Below are 20,203 nucleotides of genomic sequence, written 5' to 3'. Positions count from 1 at the left end.
GGTGGATTGTTTGAGCTCAGGAGTTCGAGACCAGCCTGAGCAAGAGCAAGACCCCCGCCTCTACTAAAATTAGAAAGAAATTAATCGGCCAACTAAAAATATATAGAAAAAATTAGCCGGGCATGGTGGCGCATGCCTGTAGTCCCAGCTACTTGGGAGGCTGAGGCAGGAGGATCGCTTGAGCCCAGGAGTTTGAGGTTGCTGTGAGCTAGGCTGACGCCACGGCACTCTAGCCCAGGCAACAGAGTGAGACTCCGTCTCAAAAAAAAGAGAGTAATTTCATTCTACTTGTATTTAGGTACTTTACAAAAAAGCACCTAAAATATTTGTAACCGAAACATATCAATAAAAGTCTCTTTAATGCAGATTTGGCCTGAAGCAGAATAGAGCCCCAAGAAGTCAGCAATGCTTGAGTATTTCAAAAGATAGACACCTTTTTATTTTTTCCTTTCTTTTTTCTTTTCTTTTCTTTTTTTTGTATAGACAAGTTGTCACTGTGTTGCTCAGGCTGGTCTTGAACTTCTGGCCTCAAGTGATCCTCCAGCCTTGGCCTCCTGAGTAACTGGGATTACAGGTGTGAGCCACTGCTCCCAGCAAATGCCAGTCATAAACCATTTCACTTGTCAGCACACCAGTGATCAAACTTTTCCCCGTGGAAGTGGGCTTTCCAAATCTAAAACCTCATCCTCCCTCTCACCACCTTTTTGACCATGAGTTCCTTATTCTCTCTGAGCTGACCCTGATGGCTCATATACTTTGCTCTGGAGACCAGCGTGGAACCAGCCAAGATTTCTGCCAAGTCTCTATCCCCATCTAGAAGGCCATACAGGCCCTGAGATATCAATTGCCATACTATCTAAAGAGTGTCCTGGGGAGGTTGTGTTCTACAATGCCTGGGCAGTGATATTGATGATCCTGACCCTGGGTAGGCCTAGGCTAATGTGTGTGTTTGTGTCTTAGTTGTTAACAAAAAAGTTTAAAAAAAAATTTAAACTTATAAAAAACTCCCTTCCCTTAGTTAGAAATTGTTGCCCCAGGCCCAGTTACAGTTTGCACTCTCGGAAGCACAAACCCCAGGTGCTTCTGGGCCTGAGAGATGGCGAGGGAGTGACCGTGACATTTCAAAGTCCAGAATCTGTGTGCTAAACACTGGCCAGATATGTTCTGGCTGGGCTGACAGAGAGCTGACCAGTGCAAACATGTGGAGCCCAAAAATAAAGCAATAAAATGAAGAGCACATTCACAGTGATGGCAAGACAACCAGGTTTTATTCAGATTATCCTGATATTACTCCTCTTGGTAAACATGTTTTTGAAAAGGCCAATTAAATTTATACGAAGAAAAAAGAATACTAGATCAATTTATTTTCAAATCTTATTTGAATGACTATGTACAGTAGTTTTATTTTTGCAGATAGGTGCATTTCTCTTCTCATAAAAAGAAAACAAGAGAAAGGAGTACATAAAACTATGTTTCCTAGGCAAAATGGTGGGGCAAAACTACAGTGCAATATTTAAAGTATGACCATCAAGATCAGGAATCCCCCAGTGTGCTTAGAATTTAAAATATTTGGATTTCAAAATCAGAAGATAATTATATGGAAATAAAGTATGCTGCATGGAGCTTTGATATTAAATATACTTGTCTTTAGAGACATTTGGGATAATAACCTGGCCCATGCAGAGAGGACTCCCATTGAGCACTGGGGAAGGATTCGCAGGGGAAACAATAGTGAGAGATCTGTCTGGGCTAGCAAGGGGACTCAGGGATTTGCATTGACTTCTCCTAGCAGCGTGACCTCAGCGTTTTGCATTCCCTTGTGTCAATGAAGCAGGAAGCTCTCAGCCAACATTGGCCCGCTTGTCAGTCTCATCTGGATTGTTCCGCAGCCTCAGCTTTGTTTCTAGCCTCTGCTTCCATTCTTCTCGGAGCCTGAAAATAGACATAAAACACATACAGATGGAGCATTCATCTCCATGGCTGTTGCTTCAGGGAAGCTTCCTTCCTTTTTTGTTTTTTTCCCTGAAGTTGTGTGTGTATGTGTGTGTGTGTGTTCGGGTTTTAAAAAGTAGGCAGAGAACTTACAAGTTTAAATATATATATATATATATATATATATATGTTATATTTATTTATTTATATTAAGTGAAAGTGAACAGATTCTCATGTCTGTTAAAACTATTCTAATCTTAGTCCTCTGAATTTTCCTTTGAAAATACATTATCTTTAAAGTCAAGGAGAATAAACCTATAAATCTAGAATTCTTTATACACCAAAGCTGTCTTTCAAAAACAGAGGTGAAAAGATGTCTTTTTATCAAATAGACACTTGTACTTGAATGTTTATTGCTGCACCATTCACAATGGCAAAGATGTGGAATCAACCTAAGTGCCCATCATACATGAGTGGATTAACAAAATGTGGTATATGTGTGCCATGGAGTACTACTCAGCATAAAAAGAAATAAGTCAATGTCTTTTGCAGCAATTTGGATAGAACTGGAGACCGTTATCCTAAGTGAAGTATCTCAAGAATGGAAAAACTAACACCACATCTACTCTCTAATAATTTGGAACTAACCGATGAACACAGAGAGAAGTAAAAGTCATTGGAAATAAAGAAGGTGTGAGGCGGGGGGTGGAAGGCGGGGAGGCAGAAAAACCTACCTAACAGGTATAATAAACACTATTCAGGTGATGGGCATATTAATAGCCCTGACTTAAGCATTATAAAAGCTATCCATTTAACAAAAACATCTGTACCCCCTTAAAATTTTGAAAGAAAAAACAGGTGAAATAAAGATTTTTTAGACATACAAAAACTGAAAGCAATCATCACCATCAGACTGTCGCTACATGACATGTTAAAGGAAGTCCTTCAAGCAAAAGGAAATGACACAAGACGGAAACCTGGACCTACACAATGCAGTGAAGAGCACCTGAAAAGCAACCACATGGGTGTATATTAATAATTGTTTTCTTACTATTTAAATCTCTTTAAAAAATAATCAACTATTGAAAGCAAAGCTGTTCATGATGTATTGCAGCATTTATAACATAGGTGGAAGTAAAGCTGTATTTTGTACAATAACACAAAGGCCAGGAGGGGAGAAATGGGAATTTTACCATTGTAGGGTTCTTACAATACACAGGAAATGATAAAATATCACCTGAAGGTAGACTGTAATAATTTAAGGATGTATACTATAAATCGTAAAGCAACAACTAAAATAACACAAAGAGCTATACTTAAAAAGCCAGCAGAAAAGATAAAATGGAATCATAAAAAATACTCAGTTGATCCAAAAGAAGGCAGAAAAAGAGAAATGAGGCTGAATGTGGTGGCTCATCCCTGTAATCTTAGCACTTTGGAAGGCTGAGGCAGGAGGATCACTTGAGCCCAGGAATTTGAGGTTGCTGTGAGGCAGTGAGCTACGATGATGCCACTGCACTCTAGCCCAAGCAACAGAGCAAGACCTTGACTCAAAAAAATAAATTACTTAAAAAAAGAGAAAGGAAATAAAGAACAGATGAGAGAAACAGGAGACCAATAGCAAGATGGTAGAATTAAACCAAATCATACAAATCAATATTAATGGCGTGTAAATAATCCAATTAAAATGCAAAGATTATAAAATTGGATTTAAAAAGGCAGTATCAAATTATATGCTGCCTATAAGAAATCCACTTTAAATATGAAGACACAAATAGTTTAAAAGTAAAAGGGTAAAAAAATTCCATGTTAACCCTAATCAAAGAAAGCTGGAGTGGTTATATTAATATCAGACAAAGTAGATTTCATAGCAAAAAATATTACCAAAGAATAAGAGGGTTGTTTTGTAATAAAGGGGTCAATTCATTAAGAGGATATAACAATCTTAAACATTGATGAATCTAATAAAACAGCTTCAAAATACATGAAGCAAAGTGACAGAATGGCAAGGAGAAATACACAAATCTGCAATTATAGTCAGAGATTTCAATACCCATCTTTCAACAATCAAAAAACAAGCATGCAAAAAATTAATAAGGATATAAAACACTTGAACAACATTATCAACCAACTTGACATAATTGACATTTATAGAACATTCCCCCCAACAACAGCAGAACACACATTCTTTTCAAATGTACATGGAATATTTACCAAGATAGAAAATATTCTGGGCTATAAAACAAGTTTCAATAAATTTAAAAGGATTGAATTTATACAAAGTATATTCTCTGACCATAATAATTAAGTTAGAATCAGTAATGGAAAGCTATATAGAATATCTCCTAAATATTTTGAAACTAAATAACACAATTCTAAATAACTCATAGATTAAAGAAACGATCAGAAATTAAAATTTAAAAAATCAATTATAATGACATCAAAAATATGAAATAGGGGTAACTCTGACAAAAGATATATATGACCTGTATACTGAAAACTGCAAACCATCATTGAAAGAAATTAAAGTAGATCTAAATAAAGGGAGAAATATATTGTGTTCATATATCAGAGACTCTAAATATTGTTAGAATGTCAATTCTCCTCAAATTGATCTATAGATTCAATTCTGTTCAATCAAATCCAGTATGCTTTCTTAAATAATAGAAATCAACAAGTTGATTCCTATTGAATATGGAAATGCAAAGGACCTATTAATAGAATAACCAAAACAACTTTGAAAAAGAAGAAAAGGTTGTAAGACTTACACTACCTTACTTCAGGAATTATTATAGGCCGGGCGTGGTAGCTCGCTGTAATCCTAGCATTCTGGGAGGCCAAGGCGGGTGGATCGCTCAAGGTCAGGAGTTCGAGACCGGCCTGAGCAAGAGCAAGACCCCGTCTCTACTGAAAAATAGAAAGAAATGATCTGGACAACTAAAAATATATATATAAAAAAATTAGCCGGGCATGGTGGCGCATGCCTGTAGTCCCAGCTACTCGGGAGGCTGAGGCAGAAGGATCGCTTAAGCCCAGGAGTCTGAGGTTGCTGTGAGCTAGGCTGACGCCACGGCACTCTAGCCTGGGCAACAGAGCAAGACTCTGTCTCAAAAAAAAAAAATAATAATTATTATAAATCAACCGAAACAGTGTGTTGTTGGTGCCAATGGACAAATAAATTAATGGAACAGAAAGAGAGCCCCCAAATAGACCTACACATGTATGAGTAATTGATTTTCAACAAAAGTGCAAAGGTGATACAGTGGAGGAAGGATAGTCTTTTCAACAGATGGTGCTGGAACCACTGGATAATCCATACCTTACATTTTATTAAAGGATTAAGTCAAAATGAATTATTAATGTAAATATAAAACTGATAACCATAGGCTGCTAAAAATAAAACCTAGAAGATAATCTTTGCAACCCTGAAATAGGCAAAAATTTCTTGTATACAACAACAAAAGCAAAATCCATAAAAGAAATTTTTTGATAAATTACACTTGATCAAAATTGGGAACTTTTCTGCAAAAGAATGAACCCAAAGAAAGTAAGAAGAAGACAATGATGAAGCTAAGAGAAGAAACTAGTGAAATATGAATAGTTCCTGTCTCATTAAGGAGGTATGGATATCAATTCAAAAAGTAAGAAAAGAATAAAAAAGAACAGAGAAGAGGGGAAATAGAATACTCTAACTAAGATGGTAGAAACAAGTCAATTATATTATAATAAATGTAAAAAGACTAAACTCAGCAATTAATGACTAAAATACGTCTGATTGGGAAAACATCTAATCCAACTATGTGCTGTTTAGAAAAGAAACATCTAAATGATAAGGACAAAGATAAGTTGAATATAAAAAGAGGGAAAAAAGATACATAAGGCAAATATTAATAAAACAAAGTTTGTGTGGTTATACTAATAGCCAATAAAAAGACTTTCAAACAAAGGGATAAAGAAAATCACTGCCTAATGATAAAAAGGTTCACTTCACCATGAAAAAATATTACACTTTTAAACATGTATGCAGCTGATAGCCTCAAAATATATACAGAGAAAATTAATGAGACTACGTGGATTATGAAGAGGTGTTGAGGAGCAAGGAAAATAGTGCTCTTTTTTTCAAGATAAAATTTCTAAAATAACCTTTATTATGGCAGATTAAAACTCCCACGTATCCACCCCCAGCTTCAGCAACTCATGGCTAATCTTGTTTCCTACATCACCCTGCCCCTGCATTTTAAACAGAATAACTAGATTTAGCTATTTTACCCTTAAAAGATAAGAATTTTTTAAAAAAGAAACTACGTTGCCATCATCACACTTAAAAAATTAACTGGAGGTACTCGATCTCACCGAATATTCAGTCAGTTCACAATGTCCTGATTGTCCTGTAGTTTTTAACAGTTTGATTGGTTGAAGCAGGATCCAAATAAAGCACATACATTTTTGTTTGTTGCTGTATCTTTTAAATTTCTTTTAATCCGTAAGTTCTCCCTCATCTTTCCCCTTCCCTCGCAATTTGTTGGAAACCCGATTGTTCTGGAGAGCTGGCACAGTCTGGATTTTGCTGACTGTATTCATTCTTGTGTAACCTATTCCTCTGTCTCCTGTATGTTCTGTTAATGGGAGGGTAAAAACTAAAGGTTTGGTTATATTCAGGTTCATTTTTCTTTGAAAAGTCTACTTCACACTTCACGGGCGAGAGGATGGATGGCCATTGTATCTGTCTGGCTGTATCTCTTTTTTTGATGTTAGCAGACGGTAATGATCCTTGCTTAGATCCAATTTACTTTCATTAGACATCACCAAACGTCGGCAGTGTATTTCTGTCTGTCTGTTTCCATCTGGGTTTGGAGCCTGCAGCAATGGAGGAGGTGCCACTGGCAGGAGCTGTAGCCCAGCAGGCGTGAGGTCGCTGCTGAACAGGACCTCAGCAGGGAGGGTGCGGGGAAGACACAGGTGGATTTATCCTCCGGTCCCCGCACCATCTGTCGACAGAACCCAGCCAGAGGCCAAAGGACAAGGGGACCCAAGGGCCAGCATGGGAAAAGGGGTCTGCTGAGGGAGGAGAGTTGCTGGGGTGGGGGGCAGAGGAGACAGCCCAGCCTGGCAGGGGAGCCGGGAATGGGGAGAGTCCTGGCTCAGACTGAGCCCAGTCCACGGTCCTGGATATAGCCAGTCATGAGCACCTAGTGGATGCTCTGCACTGCAGTAGGGACTTTGGAGAATACAGAAGATCATGTAAAAATGGCTATTTCTCTGTTCCACAAATGTGACAAGCTCTTCTCTTGCCTCAGGCCACGTGCACATGGCATTTCTTCCGCCTAGAATGCTCTTCTCCATTCTCCCCCTTGCACCTGACTCTCCTTTCCCTGAACGATGTCACCAGGGACAGGGCAGCCGGACCTGGGGCGTGGACTGCCGACACGCCTCGCACCAGCTCTACAAGCAGCTGTGCCCCTGGGGCCAATTGAACCAGCTCCGAAGCTGGGAGCCCGGTGGGAGCACAGAAAGGAGCACTCAGACCCTGCAGTGGGCAGATGGGAGATGGCAGCATCTGTGTCGGCTCCCTGACCAATTCCAAAATGGGGGAACTTTGTGCACACCCCTGTGCACATCGGTAGCTGAGATGCTTCATCTGCAATGAAAGAAAAAGAGGAAGGGCGCCCTCCCTCTGCCCACGCTCAAAGGGCAGTGACTCTGCAACACCTCTCTTACTGCTCTTACTGTCTGTTTCTCTATGATAAAAACAATGACGAGGAGACTGTGGCCCAGGGAGACCAGGGAGCTCACCCCAGAGACCCAGAGGGCTGGACCACGCAGCCCGGCCGCAGTAGGGGTCTGCTCCTCCCGCTGCTCTGAGTTCACTCTCGCCCCCACCCGCTCTTGCCATTGCCTCTTAGTCTTGTTTTTCTCCTCCAAGCGATGTCTTCCTGTGCTGCTTCGCTGCTACTGTGTTAGATCCTGGATTACACGGGAGAGGAGAGGAGGGAGGGGAGCTGCTATTCCTGAGCCCTGGTCTTGGGCCAGGCACCACGCTGGGTGCTTTAGGTACGTTTTCATATTCAAGCCTCCTAACAGCCTAGCAATTTGGGGCGGTCTTTTCCACTCTGTGAAGGGACAACCTAGAGTGGTGACCAGAGCAGAGGCCCTCTGGAGCTGGGCTACCCGGTTCAAATCGGAAGAGGAGGAGGAAGATAAATAAGTTAAGGTCTTCTGCCCTCCCACCAACCAGAAGGTTTATTTCCTTGCAGGCTTTTGTTATATGCATAGATAGATACTGTATATATGTATATATAAATGTTTTAACAAATTGCACAATTTGGTTCAGAGCCTATTTTGTTCACCCTTTGGCTTGTGTCTCTCTTGGAGCCTTTGGTTTCTGCCTCTTCCTCAGCCAGTTTCACTCCACATGAGGCCTTTTTTGCAAATTCGCCGGTGCACGCACACGGTGCAGGACTCTGAGTGGCCTGGCCTGGGGGAAGGAAGATGGTGGGAATCAAAGGTACGACTGACAACTCAACTCAACTTCTCTGGGAATGCCCGGATGCAATGGCCAACACTACACTTCAGCAGGTAGGACAGTGGCCGGGAAGAGGACTGAGCAGGTCTCTGTCCGTAGAAGAGGCTGGGTTCTCCTCCAGAGCTCAGGAGGGGGTTTGGGAAGGGAACAGTGAGTTTAACACTGCAGATTAAGGCATGTTCTCAGCCCAGCAGCCACGAGTCATGGGCCCTGCTGTCTGGTCAGCACACACTGTCCCTTACCACACACAAGCTGTGGCCTCAGCAAACAGCCAGCTAGCTGAGCTGCTCCTTTGGAGGGGAGAGAAAACCCAGATGGGCTGTCCCTCACTGCCACCCGTGGTGGCTTCCCACAGTGTGTGTGTGAGGGCAGTGAGCTGGCACTGTTTCCACAGTGACGGTGACCCTCCTCTGCACAGGGAGTTACTGCTCTCCACTGCTCAGACTCACTCGGCCGGAACGAGGACGCACGACAGAGGCCCTGCTGGCCTCCCCCAGGAACCACGCGGGGGATCCTGTGTCTTCACCCAAATGTGCGCTGAGAATTGGTCACTGTCTCCTTTGCTTGATTGCTTTTCACAGGCACATTTGTTGCCTCCCTGCCCCCATTTAGGGTAACCTTCTGTGCTAGAAAGGCGATATGGTGACAGAAAGCAGAGATTTTTTTTCAGTTTATAAAGATAAGAATTAATGGACTGTGAGCATAGAATATTCAAATGATTACGTTCTGTAAGGCTGCGGTCCCCAACACCCTGGCCATGGACCAATACCAGTCCGTGGCCTGTTAGGAACTGGGCGGCACAGCAGGAGGTGAGCGCAGCTTCATCTGTATTTACAGCCGCTCCCCATTGCTGGCATCACCGCCTAAGCTCTGTCTCTTGTCAGATCAGCAGCAGCATTAGATTCCCATAGGAGCGTGAACCCTGCTGTAAACTGCGCATGCGAGGAATCTAGGTTGCAAGCTCCTTGTGAGAATCTAACGCCTGATGATCTGAGGTGGAGCTGAGGGGGTGATGCTAGTGCTGGGGAGTGGCTGCAAATACAGATTATCATCAGCAGAGAGGTTTGACTGCACAATAAATGTAATGCACTTGAATCACCCCAAAACCATCCTCCCGCCCCTGTCCCACCCCATCCTTCCATGAAACTGGTCCCTGGTGCCAAAAAGTTGGGATCTGCTGCTCTGAGATATCCATCTGGCTTTCTTCTGGGGAAATCAATTTTCCTTTTACAAAATAAACGAGATGATAATGATGTGTCATTGAAGGCTCACTGATTGTCACAAACGTACTGCTGTGGTGCAGATGTTGGCAGTGGGGCAGTTGTGCATGTGGGGGGGGGGGCGCAGAGAACAAATGGGAACTCTTTGTACCTTCTGCTCGACTTTGCTATGAACCTAAAACTGCCCTAAAAAAACCCACCTATTTTAAAAAATGAGTTAATTTTAGAAGTAGACAAACAGCTACATACCGCCTCAGCGCACTTCTTCCCAGACGATGCTCCTCCGACTCTCGGTAGCAAGTCTGTTTGCCAATTTCCCTTTCCCAGAAGCGCTTGAGCTCGTGACAGGTGTTCCAGCAGAAGACCTCCCGGCGCGCGTACTGATTGTTCATCCCCTGGAAAAGAAAAGAGCAGCCGATCCCCTGTAAAACACGATCCCTGGGACTCTACAGGGTACAGGCATCCGTTTGGATCAAGACCCTGCTGTGACAGGAGGGGCCCCTGGCCAGCCACGGAAGCTCTGTGAGTGGGAGGACACGCGTGGTCCCAGGACCTGCTGCTAGTCCTCAGGACACAGAGATGTGCGCGCAGAAGCGGCCCACCTGGAGCGCTCGGTGCCTGAGCAGGCTGCCCACGGACAGGCACCTGGCAAATGCCTCTGTCCTGCCCTCCCCCTCGCAGAAGAATTGCTTCTCAACATTTTATCAGCAGGGAATGTGCACCAGGCATTTCGTCCACCTCGGCCCATTCAGTTATCACAACATCTGCATAAGACGGGTGTTGCCTTCCTCACTTTATAGCTGAGACATCTGAGGAGTTACAGAGCTTGCCTGTGGTCCCCCAACAATAACTGGGGAGAGCAGGCTTTGTACTTCTGAAAGTTTCCGAGCCCTTCACTAAGGGGGCTTGTCATAGAAAATGGTTCCAGTGCCTGACACACCCAGAGCAAGCTGCTTTGAGGTACATGCGTGTGTGTGTGTGTGTGCATGTGGGCTCTGTGTGTGGAATGACACTTGTCAGACACTCCAGATGCCCACTTTTTTCCATGAAGAAACTCTGCTCAGCTCCCAGACCTGAGTGGGCCCAGCAGAGGGGTACGGGGACACGGGAGCCTGGGGAGTTGGCTTGGCTTCCCCCAAAGAGGGATGGGACCTCATCCCAGGAAGGGCCGTCAGTGGGGGAGTGGTGGGTCCGGACCTGCATTCTGCAAGGTGTTCTGGGGGATGAGGCTGGAGGGGAAGAGGTGGGTGCAGGGGAGGAGCCCAGGGAGAAGCTGTGACCAGGGTGGGAGGGGTGAGGTGACCAAGAGTGGGCGGGCCCCCAAGGGATCCGGAGGTCACTCTCCACAGTTCATGTGGGGAGTGAAGGAGAGGGGGTGCCGGTGGAGACTCTCCTGGCTGTGCCTGCGCAAGGCGGAAATGCCAGGGGAGGAAGGCTGTGGAGGGCCGTGGAGGGCTGTGGGAGTGACCTTGAGTAGCGCCAGAAGGATGGGGTTCGAGTTGCCTGGGTGCTGACAGCAGGGGAAGCACTGAAGCGGGGCCTGGAACTCAGTGTGAAGGTCCGGGCCACAGCTCTCTCATAGAGGGAGGGGGACAGTGGGACCGGAGGAGGAGATGGGTCTGAAGCCGGACGTTGACTCCAGACCTGTGTTTCCACTGCCTTGACGTACCTGCTGTTTGTCACATAAATTCTCACGGCCTCCATTTCCTCATCATTATAAATTCTCTGAAGATCAAATTTGATCAAAATGTGAAAGTGTTTGGCAATTTATAATGTTCTGAATAAAGATAATGATGAGCTTGGTCCTGGCCTCTGATTTTCTGGCTGTCATCTGACACAGGGACATCACTAGCCCAAGCTAATTGGATGTCATTGACAACCCCAAATATGTGCTAATCTCCTTTGTTTACATAATAGTAAGTGTTTGGCTCCTTGGGTATGTGACTGAGATTCATTTTTCTCTGTCCCCTGGTCTGCTGGTCACCATTTAAGAATCCTTAGATGACAGGAAGGGGTCTGTTCTTAGGTCAAACAGTGAAACAGCGTCCCACATAGGACCACGCCCAGGGGAGCATTCAGTAAGAGCTTTTGTCCTATGTCCATTCACATCTGATCCATCTGAGGGGGCCTTGCTGCACCCCCTCACTGGGAGTGTCCCATGTGTGTAAGAAGGAAGATGAATGTTTTTCCAAGGAATAGCCGAGTTCCCTCCCAGCCGAAGATTGACGTCCACGTCCACCTCCATCTTCACCATGTTATTTTACAAACTAACCAGCTGCTTTGCTGGAAGATGCTGGAGACACGATGCTGAAAGCAAGTAAGACATTTTTTAAAAATGTATTTCACTTTTAGACAAGCCATCTTGTTTTAGTCATTGTCCTCACTAGGAGCAGAACTGTAGCAGCTGCTATCATCAACTTTGTGGCCTCCAGGAAACAAAATTAATGAGAACTTTAGAAATACTCTTTTAGGAAAATATAAAGATAAGGCAGAAAGAGGGAATTAAAGGTATCAGCCCTTCACTTCCAAGGGCTAACGCTGGGATAAGACAGGGTCCCTCCTGAGGTGACTTCAGGTGAAACAGAGAGTGAGGTGAGTGCAGACTCGTCACAGGCACTGGCACTTCATGCAACAGGCGCTGGAATGGGGGGGCACAAGGAGAGTCCCCGGACCTGTCTGGGGCTTGGGGTGCTTCCTAGGGGAAGGGACATGCAGCGTGAGCGGCTGTGCCGATGACAGCCCTGCGGAGCCAGAGCCACGGAAGCAAATCGGGGCTTGTGTGAGGTCGGGGTGGGGAGGGGACTGACTGCAGAGGGGCATGAAGCACTTTGTAGGGTAACAGAAATGTTCTGTATCTTGTTTATAGTGGTGATTATAAAGCAGTGTACAACTGCTAAAACTTATCACACTCTACATTTAAAATGTAGTATACAGAAATGTAGTATGTATAAGTTATACCTTAATAAACATCGGGGACACGTTTCTTCTTTTGTTTTTGGACGAAAGATTCATCCCAGTTCCCTGGCCCTAACCTGCTGGGGGACTCTGTTAGTGACCTATCACATTACTTCACAGGTACCATGTTTCTGTGAGTATTTGTGTTTTGGTTTCCTGGCGTCTGAAGTGAGGACAACTGCTTCTCCTTGCAGAAGTGTGATGAGGAGACTATCAACACTTGGAAAGACCTTAGGAAACACAGGGCATTGTCCTTGATAAATAAATAGCTCTATTCCCCTGTATCTCCTTAGCCAAAAACACCACCCAATCTGGTGTTTGAGAGAATTAGGACTACTGCTTCCAGTCAATCACCGCCAACTTGGAAAAGCCATAATAACCTCAATGACAATTATGAATTTTACTTCACAAAGTTAATTAATTGATGCTTAAAGAGAGCCACACGGTGAAGTGATGTGAAGACATCCATTCAGTTGAACAAAATCTGTTGAACTTTTACCATCTGTGAGGCGCCTGTGCTGCGCCAGGCGCCACCTAGTGGTCAGCGAGCCCACTGAAACAAAGGAACATTGTCCCTCCAGAGCCCTGACACCGTGCCAACAATTTAATTTCCCAAGTCTCGGGTTGCTCAGAGTATTAAACCCAAGTGGAGAAATCTGAGAGTTGTTTTTTTAAAGCAGAGTTTTGGCTTATACTGATTGTTCTTATGAGTCTTGGCTAGAGAGGCTCATTACATACCGGCCGATTGTGCATAATACCAGTGTACTTCTTGCATATCCAATATCTCATAAAAGCAACTATTTTGTGATTATTTTTCACATTTCAAAAAGTATGTTTAATTACTTTTAAAATTTTTCTGTATGATCAAGGCTTGAAATAGAACAGGAGGGCTCCAGTTCCAGGTCAGATGGAGGAAGCGCACTCTAACCTGTCCCTCCCAAGAACGCAGCTCAGGACAGAATACAGGGTGCAGCTGTTTGAAGTCTCTGCAAAGTATATAGTAGCAGGTAGCTTGGAGGAGAAAAGCAGAATTCCAGTTGCCATTGGTGGGCGCTAAAGGTTCCACTTTTACTCTGGTATCCCCAGTGTAGGCTCAAAGCGACCAGAAACCCATAAGTGGGAACATGGACAGATAGAGCTCCAAGAAATCCTCTGATCCTAGGGAGAAGGGGGGCTCCTAATGCTCAGAGAACGGGGGAAAACACTTGACTTTCCAGGAACCTCCAAGGTGAGGGGACGTGGTGAAGTCAGAGCTGAATGGCAGCCAGACCTGCAGAGACAGGAGACCCGGAGGGCAGAAAGTCTTGCTCTCTGAAGGAGGGCGGTGGCCCTAACAGTGTGGAGCTGACCTTTGCCGCTTATTTTCTCGGACTTCTTGGTACTTGGCCCAGATGTGAGTGCAGTTGCAGAGAGTGCGCAGCAGAACTGGGTAACCAAAGTCCCAGATTTCTGGCCAAAGGACTGAAAAGGGGGAGACCAGAGAATTGCAAAGTACCAGGCATATCTTGGAGGTGGGTGGACCTGAGGAAGGAGACCTCTTGAAGGTTGCGCCTGAAGTCCTGTAGCGGCTGCCTGTGAGCTGCGCATGCGTGGCTGTGATCCCAACCGGCACACCAAAGACTTTTCCAGTTAAGGGGGAGGCCGCGCATGGCACTGCAAAGAATTTCAAAGGAAACTGACCTTGAAAATACAACTCATAGAAGGCTTGTTGGAACTCGAGGCCTGAACCCAACCACATGGATTGTCTGCTAAAACAAACAAAAAAATCAATATTCTCCAAAGGCCACAGACAAGTCCCAAAGTGTAAGAACATAATATTCAAAATGTCCAGGCTAGAACTCACAATTACTCAGCAAAGAACCAGAAAAATCTCAACTATCATGAGGAAAGAAAACCAGCATGCCAACAGAAATCACACAGATGTAATAGTCTAACAGACTTAAAACAGCTATTGTAAAAATGCTCCAAGAATTAAGGCAAACACTCTTAAAGTAAAATGGAAAGAGAGCAATTAATAAATTGGGCTTGATCAAAATGAAAAACTATGCTCTACAAAAGACACTGTTAAAAGAATGAAAAGACAAGGTACAAATCGAGGGAAAAAAATTTGCAAATCACATAAATGACAAAGGACTTTTATCCAGAATGTATAAAGAACTTTCAAAACTCATCAATAAGAAAACAAACAACCTAATTGAAAGATGGGCAAAGCACTTGAATAGACACTTCACCAAAGAGGATACACAGATATCAAATAAATACATCAAAAGCTGCTGAACATCATTAGCCATTAGGGAAGAGCAAAGTAAAACCATGTAGCGATATCACTACATTCCTATAAAAATGACCAAAATAAAAAAATATTGACAAGTGCTAGAGAGAATGGGTGTGGAGCAATTGAAACTTTCATACATTGCTGGAAGGAATGCAAAATAGCACAGGTATTATTCTGGAAAACAGTTTGGCACTTTCTTATAAAGTTAAACGTATACCCACCATTTGACACAGCAATTCCACTCCTAGGTATTTAGCCGAGAGAAACGTAAACTTATGTTCAAACAAAGACCTGTACACCTCTACACAGCTCTATTGGTGATTGCCAAAGAGCAGAGACAACCTAATTGTCCTTCAGTGGGTGAATGGATAAAAATCTGTCAAACATCCATAGGATGGAGTACTGTGCAGCAATTAAAAGGAACAAACTGTCTACACAGGCAGTAACTTGGATGAATCTCAAAGGCATCATGTTGCGTGTAAGAAGCTGATCTCAAAAGGCTTATATATTCTCTATGATTCCATTTATATGACATTCTTGAAAAGACAAAACCCTAATGACTACTTGGGGTTGGAGATGGGGGAGGGAATTTGGGGCTGGGGGGTGCGATGGAATTGTTCTGTATCCTGATTGTGGCGGTGGTTACGTGAAGCTGTATGTGTGTTAAAATTCACAGAACTGAGCAGGCACAAAAGAATTATTTTTTCACTGTGTGTTAATATAAAAATAAAAATTTAAAAAACAGAATAGATAACGTTTTTAGTAAAATATATTTTGACATTTTGCTGATTTGATGAGATTCAGTCATTGAAAAGTCTCAAAGAGTATTTACTGTCACTGAAGCACCGCTGAGCCCTGCTACCCCATTGTCCCACGAACCAGCAGCACTGGCCACACCCAGGAGTTGGTCAAATGCAGAATTTATCAAGATCAGAATCTGCATTTTAACCAGATCCCTGGATGATCTTTGCACGTTACAGTTTAAGAAGCACTGCTTCAGAATTACGAAGACCGACACTAAGGTGCGTCCTCTCAAGTGTTGGTCTTCTGAGAAGCCCTCTGTGCTGGAGCGTCTCTGTCTGAACCTCCCTGGAGGGTGTTTGTTCCTTTGGGGTTTCAGCATCTCTCAGTCAACATGTGCTGTTTTTTCTTCACTGTATTTCGTCTTATTAGAGCCTTGTAAAGTGAACACTGGATGCTGATTTCTGGTTTTCTCATGGAGTTTGACTTGTTTTGAATGCATCATTATTTCATATAGAGTGGGTATGGAAAAGCCCCAGTGCAATTCCTAAGTCATTCCCAAGCAGGTGCAAGCAAGCGGGCTCAGAGGGAAAGATGACTTCCCTTCCCCCCAGAAGTGTAAGCTAAACCTCCACCCCAGGCACACTCGGGTTCGACACCCTTTACCGTTGAGATGAGTCTGCTGCTGTCTTGGTGTGGTGTAAAGGAAGGCAAGTGCTGCAGTGCTTGTTTCCTCAGGTCTGGGGTTCACAAAGGCCACAGCCTGATCCTGAAACCTCAGAGCCTCAATCTTTTATATGCGAAGTGGAGGAGTTACAGAAATGCCTTAGTCTGTCAAGGTTACAGGCACCAAATTAGTAGCAGAATTATAGAGATCTCATTCCAGGGACATGGTGGCCTTGCTCCTGGTGAAAATAGTGCCCTTCCCTGCTCCCATGCCCGCCCCGGGGGCTGGGGAGCTTCTGCTCTGGCAGGCCCTGCAGGGGCCATGACTTGGCTAGAAGCAGAGTTAATGTTTAGAACATGCTCTGGATTACCTGTGAGCATGAACCCTTGGTGCACAGGGCAAAGCTGCCCTCGACTCCTCAGGGGATGAAGGAGCCCGGGATGGTGTAACAAGTCACCCTTTGGGGTCATCTTACAGGATGATTTAGAGAAGCATGTAGTTCTTTGGAGCCGCTAATCCATGGATAGGGCTGGGTGATGGCATTTCATAATCTGCTCAGTTGTCCCCCAGAAGGGTCAGAAACAGTGACTGTTTTCCAGTAAAAGGCATCAAACCGAGAAGGGCTTCTCAGTTGAAAGTGCCCTTTATGGCATTTCAAGGGGCACGGTATATTCTTACACTAAACTTCAGCAATGGACCCTTGTCTGAGAACAGCCAGTCCAGGTCGTCATCGAACCCCGCTTTGTCACCAGTGAGCCCGGTTATGACTTAGGTTACACAAGTCACAGTATCAACACTGTTGATACTAAGGGCAACGCTGTATTTAATGGATAGGGACTCCTGCAGGGGTCTTCTCAATCAGAACAACGATTGCCAAGTGCAATGCAGCCAAGGGTCTTACTGACAACGAGGCTGTGCCCTTAATCCATGTCGGCTACGGACTTGCTCTGAGAAGTTTAAGAAGACTCTGGTGACAGAATAAAGTTTCTCTTTGGGGGTGCGTGTGGGGGCTGTAGCTGATATCACTGAAGTATTAATATATTTAAAGTCAAAAAATATTCATTTTCCTTTTAATGTTTTTCTGCTGATAAATGTTACACACAGAGAAGACAGGATAAAAATGGTAGTAAAATATTTCTATCATAGATTTAAATACCCATTTCCTTGTTAGAAAATCCATAGTGAAACTGAATGTTTAATAGGTGGAAGATTATCTTGAAGGATTGGGTTGTTTTTGCTTTTGTTTTTTCATTGACACGCTAAATGCCGGAAAAGCCTTTTTGGTTACATTAGATTCCTCAAATTTTATTGAATCCATTAGCAGGTCCTCCAAGAAAAAGCTTATAAAATTAAGTGTTGCTGCTCCCCTTGGGCTCACAAGTGATCTGAAAAACCTACCCAGTCCCCTAGCAGGAAGGTTATTGCCTCATAATTTGTTTACTTCAAAGGACAACCGTTTACAAGTTTCCCAGTTCAGCTGAATTTTGAATCAACAACCTTCTGAGTTTCCAAATTTTCATTCTGTGTTTATACTTTATTTAATGGATACACTCCTACAAGGGTCTTCTCAATCGAGCAACGATTGTCAAGTGTGATGCAGCCGAGTGTCTTACTGACAACGAGGCTGTCCCCTTAATCCGTGTTAGCTACGGACTTTCTCTGAGAAGTTTAAGAAGACTCTGGAGACAGAATAAAATTTCTCTTTGGGGGTGGGTGTGGTGACCATAGCTGATTCTGTGCCTCCCTAGCCAAAGTCTCTCACTTGGACCTGTTCCCAAGGTGCTCACTTATGATTCAGCATTTATGGCTGCGTGAGGAAGAGGGGAGAGATGTTTAGGGCAAGGTCTTTTCGGCTCTGACTCAGCGTTGTTCACACTATGGGTTAGGAAACATTCAAAATTGTATTTAACAAATGTCACAGCTTAGGAGGGGTCTGGCACAGTGATTTGCCAAGTTAGCATGGTTCCATTTATGTTTGTGGTTTTGATTTGTGCAAAGTTCTGCATTTTTCACTGAATGGGTTAATTTCAAATTGTTCTGATTAGCTCCAGCTATTCCCCACTGGAAGCCAAGCTACTACTGAATGACAAAGGTCCTACCAGAGAAGAGAGTTGTGATAGAGAAAATGGACGGGCTCTTTGCTCCGGCCTGGTCCTGGCCATGTCAAGGTTCCTTCCCTGGTGCCTCAGCCCATCTGGAGCAGGAGCCCCTTTCTGGCTTGCTTCCTGGACAAGGCCTGCTGTTGACTTTACTACTACTACTCATGGAGGTTTCTGGCTCTCCTCTGTTTTCTGGACGCATGGATGACTGCATTACCAGGCTTCTCTGCAGCTGACCAGAGCCATGGGACTAGTTCTAGCAAAGTGCTGGGAAAGGGGTAACATGTGCTGCTTCCAGGCCAAAGCACTTAGAAGCTGGTGTGAGATTTTCCATGTTTCTACTGCTGTGAACCCCGAAGCCTCAGGCTGAGACGGAGATGCTGCAAGACTGCGTACTCCTGGGATAGTGAGTGAGACCTTGACGGCCCTGGAAAGTTGGCTGCAACTGGGGGAGGTTTTAGGAACAAAAAAATAAACTGCTGCAGTTGTTTGTTTCATAAATGTGGGTGTTGCCTATTATGGCATCATGACCTGGCCTCTCTGACTGATACATGCATATATCAAATATGATTGTCAAAAACAAGGTCTGTCCTGCCTGAACCTTTGTACGATTTGTGTTGCTGCTTAGCCCTGAAACTGACTGTTATTTTGCCTGTTGATACGGGAAAGTCAAAGGAGAAGGATGATCTCCTTGGTGACAGAAGGATATTGATTGCCACCCAAGAGCCGCTGTCCATTTCTCCCTTGTGACTGAACCTCAGTTTTGCTTGGGTAACCCCCACCCCCTGTGTCCGCCCAGCTACGTGCTTCTCTGAACCATTCATGAAAGTCCCTGGGCACATAACACGACTCCAATCCGTGTGCTGGAAGGTGGCGTCTCCTGGGGTTGGGGCTCTGGTTGAAATTTCCTTGTCTTAAAAAATACATGTTCAGAGTAGTCTTCTTCTCCCTTGGATTTTGTTGTGTCTTTGACCCTTGAAATGGTACAGTCATGTTGGGACCATAACAGTAGCTAAACCATCACAAAATTGGCAGAATAGAAAGACAGAAAGACCCACGTTATTGGTGACATTGCTGAGCCACTGAATTCACCAATCCCAGATGCTCCCAGCCTTAGAAATTCATGTTGAGGGTGAAAATTAATTTCCTTTATGGCTTAAGTCAGCGGAGATGTTCTTTTACAGTTGGCACTTGAACAACATGTGTTTAAACTGCGCAGGTCCACTTATAGGTGGATTTTCTTTTGCTTCTGCCACCCCTGAAAGAGCAGGACCAACCAACTCCTCCCCTTCCTCCTCCTCCTCCTCCTACTTATTGTGAAGATGATCCACTTACACTTAATAAATAGTAAATATATTTTTTCTCCCTTATGATTTTCTTAATAACATTTTCTTTTCTCTAGTTTACTTATTGTAAAATACAATATTTAATACATATAACATATAAATATGTGTTAGTTGACTGTGTTATCAGTAAGGCTTGCAGTCAACAGTGGTCTATTCATAGTTAAGTTTGGGAGGGCTCAAAAGTTGTTTGTGGACCTTCAACTGCATGGGGCATGGGCACCCCTAACCCTTTCATTGTTTGTGGGTCAACTGTATATACTTTCCTCCTGGAATAGAATCTATTCTTTTTCCTTTTCTCTGCTTTCTGGGCTTTTTTCCTCTCCTTTTTCTGGTAGGGTTTCTATACACACTTACTCAAATAGGCATATTGGAAAGGGCAAGAACTTTGTCCTCTCTCTAGGTGACCCACGCTAGTTAACTAGTTTTGCTAAGTCTCAGATTCTTC

The 20,203-nt window shown here is 43.9% G+C and overlaps 1 protein-coding gene across 1 annotated transcript; it reads right to left on the bottom strand.

Annotated features, from left to right (window-relative positions):
- Window positions 1–1,841: 1,841 nt before the first annotated feature.
- LOC105818848 lies at window positions 1,842–10,067 on the bottom strand. Its single transcript, XM_012655010.1, has 2 exons — window positions 9,925–10,067; window positions 1,842–1,932 (listed from the first exon to the last, which is right to left on the bottom strand). Exons 1-2 carry the CDS (start codon window positions 10,065–10,067, stop codon window positions 1,842–1,844), a joined length of 234 nt encoding a protein of 77 aa, XP_012510464.1.
- Window positions 10,068–20,203: the final 10,136 nt, after the last annotated feature.

The sequence above is a fragment of the Propithecus coquereli genome, unplaced genomic scaffold (genome assembly GCF_000956105.1).
Source record: "Propithecus coquereli isolate 6110/MARCELLA unplaced genomic scaffold, Pcoq_1.0 Scaffold1, whole genome shotgun sequence".
Taxonomy (NCBI): domain Eukaryota; kingdom Metazoa; phylum Chordata; class Mammalia; order Primates; family Indriidae; genus Propithecus; species Propithecus coquereli.
The sequence above is the reverse complement of the archived record's forward strand: the minus strand, read 5'-3'. Positions and strand labels throughout refer to the sequence as shown.

Coding starts and splice junctions, on each gene's coding strand:
- LOC105818848 (XM_012655010.1), bottom strand. CDS start 10,067: ATGAACAATCAGTACGCGCGCCGGGAGGTCTTCTGCTGGAACACCTGT. Junction 1,933..9,924: donor GGAAGAAGTGCGCTGAGGCG/GTATGTAGCTGT, acceptor GTCTATTTTCAG/GCTCCGAGAAGAATGGAAGC.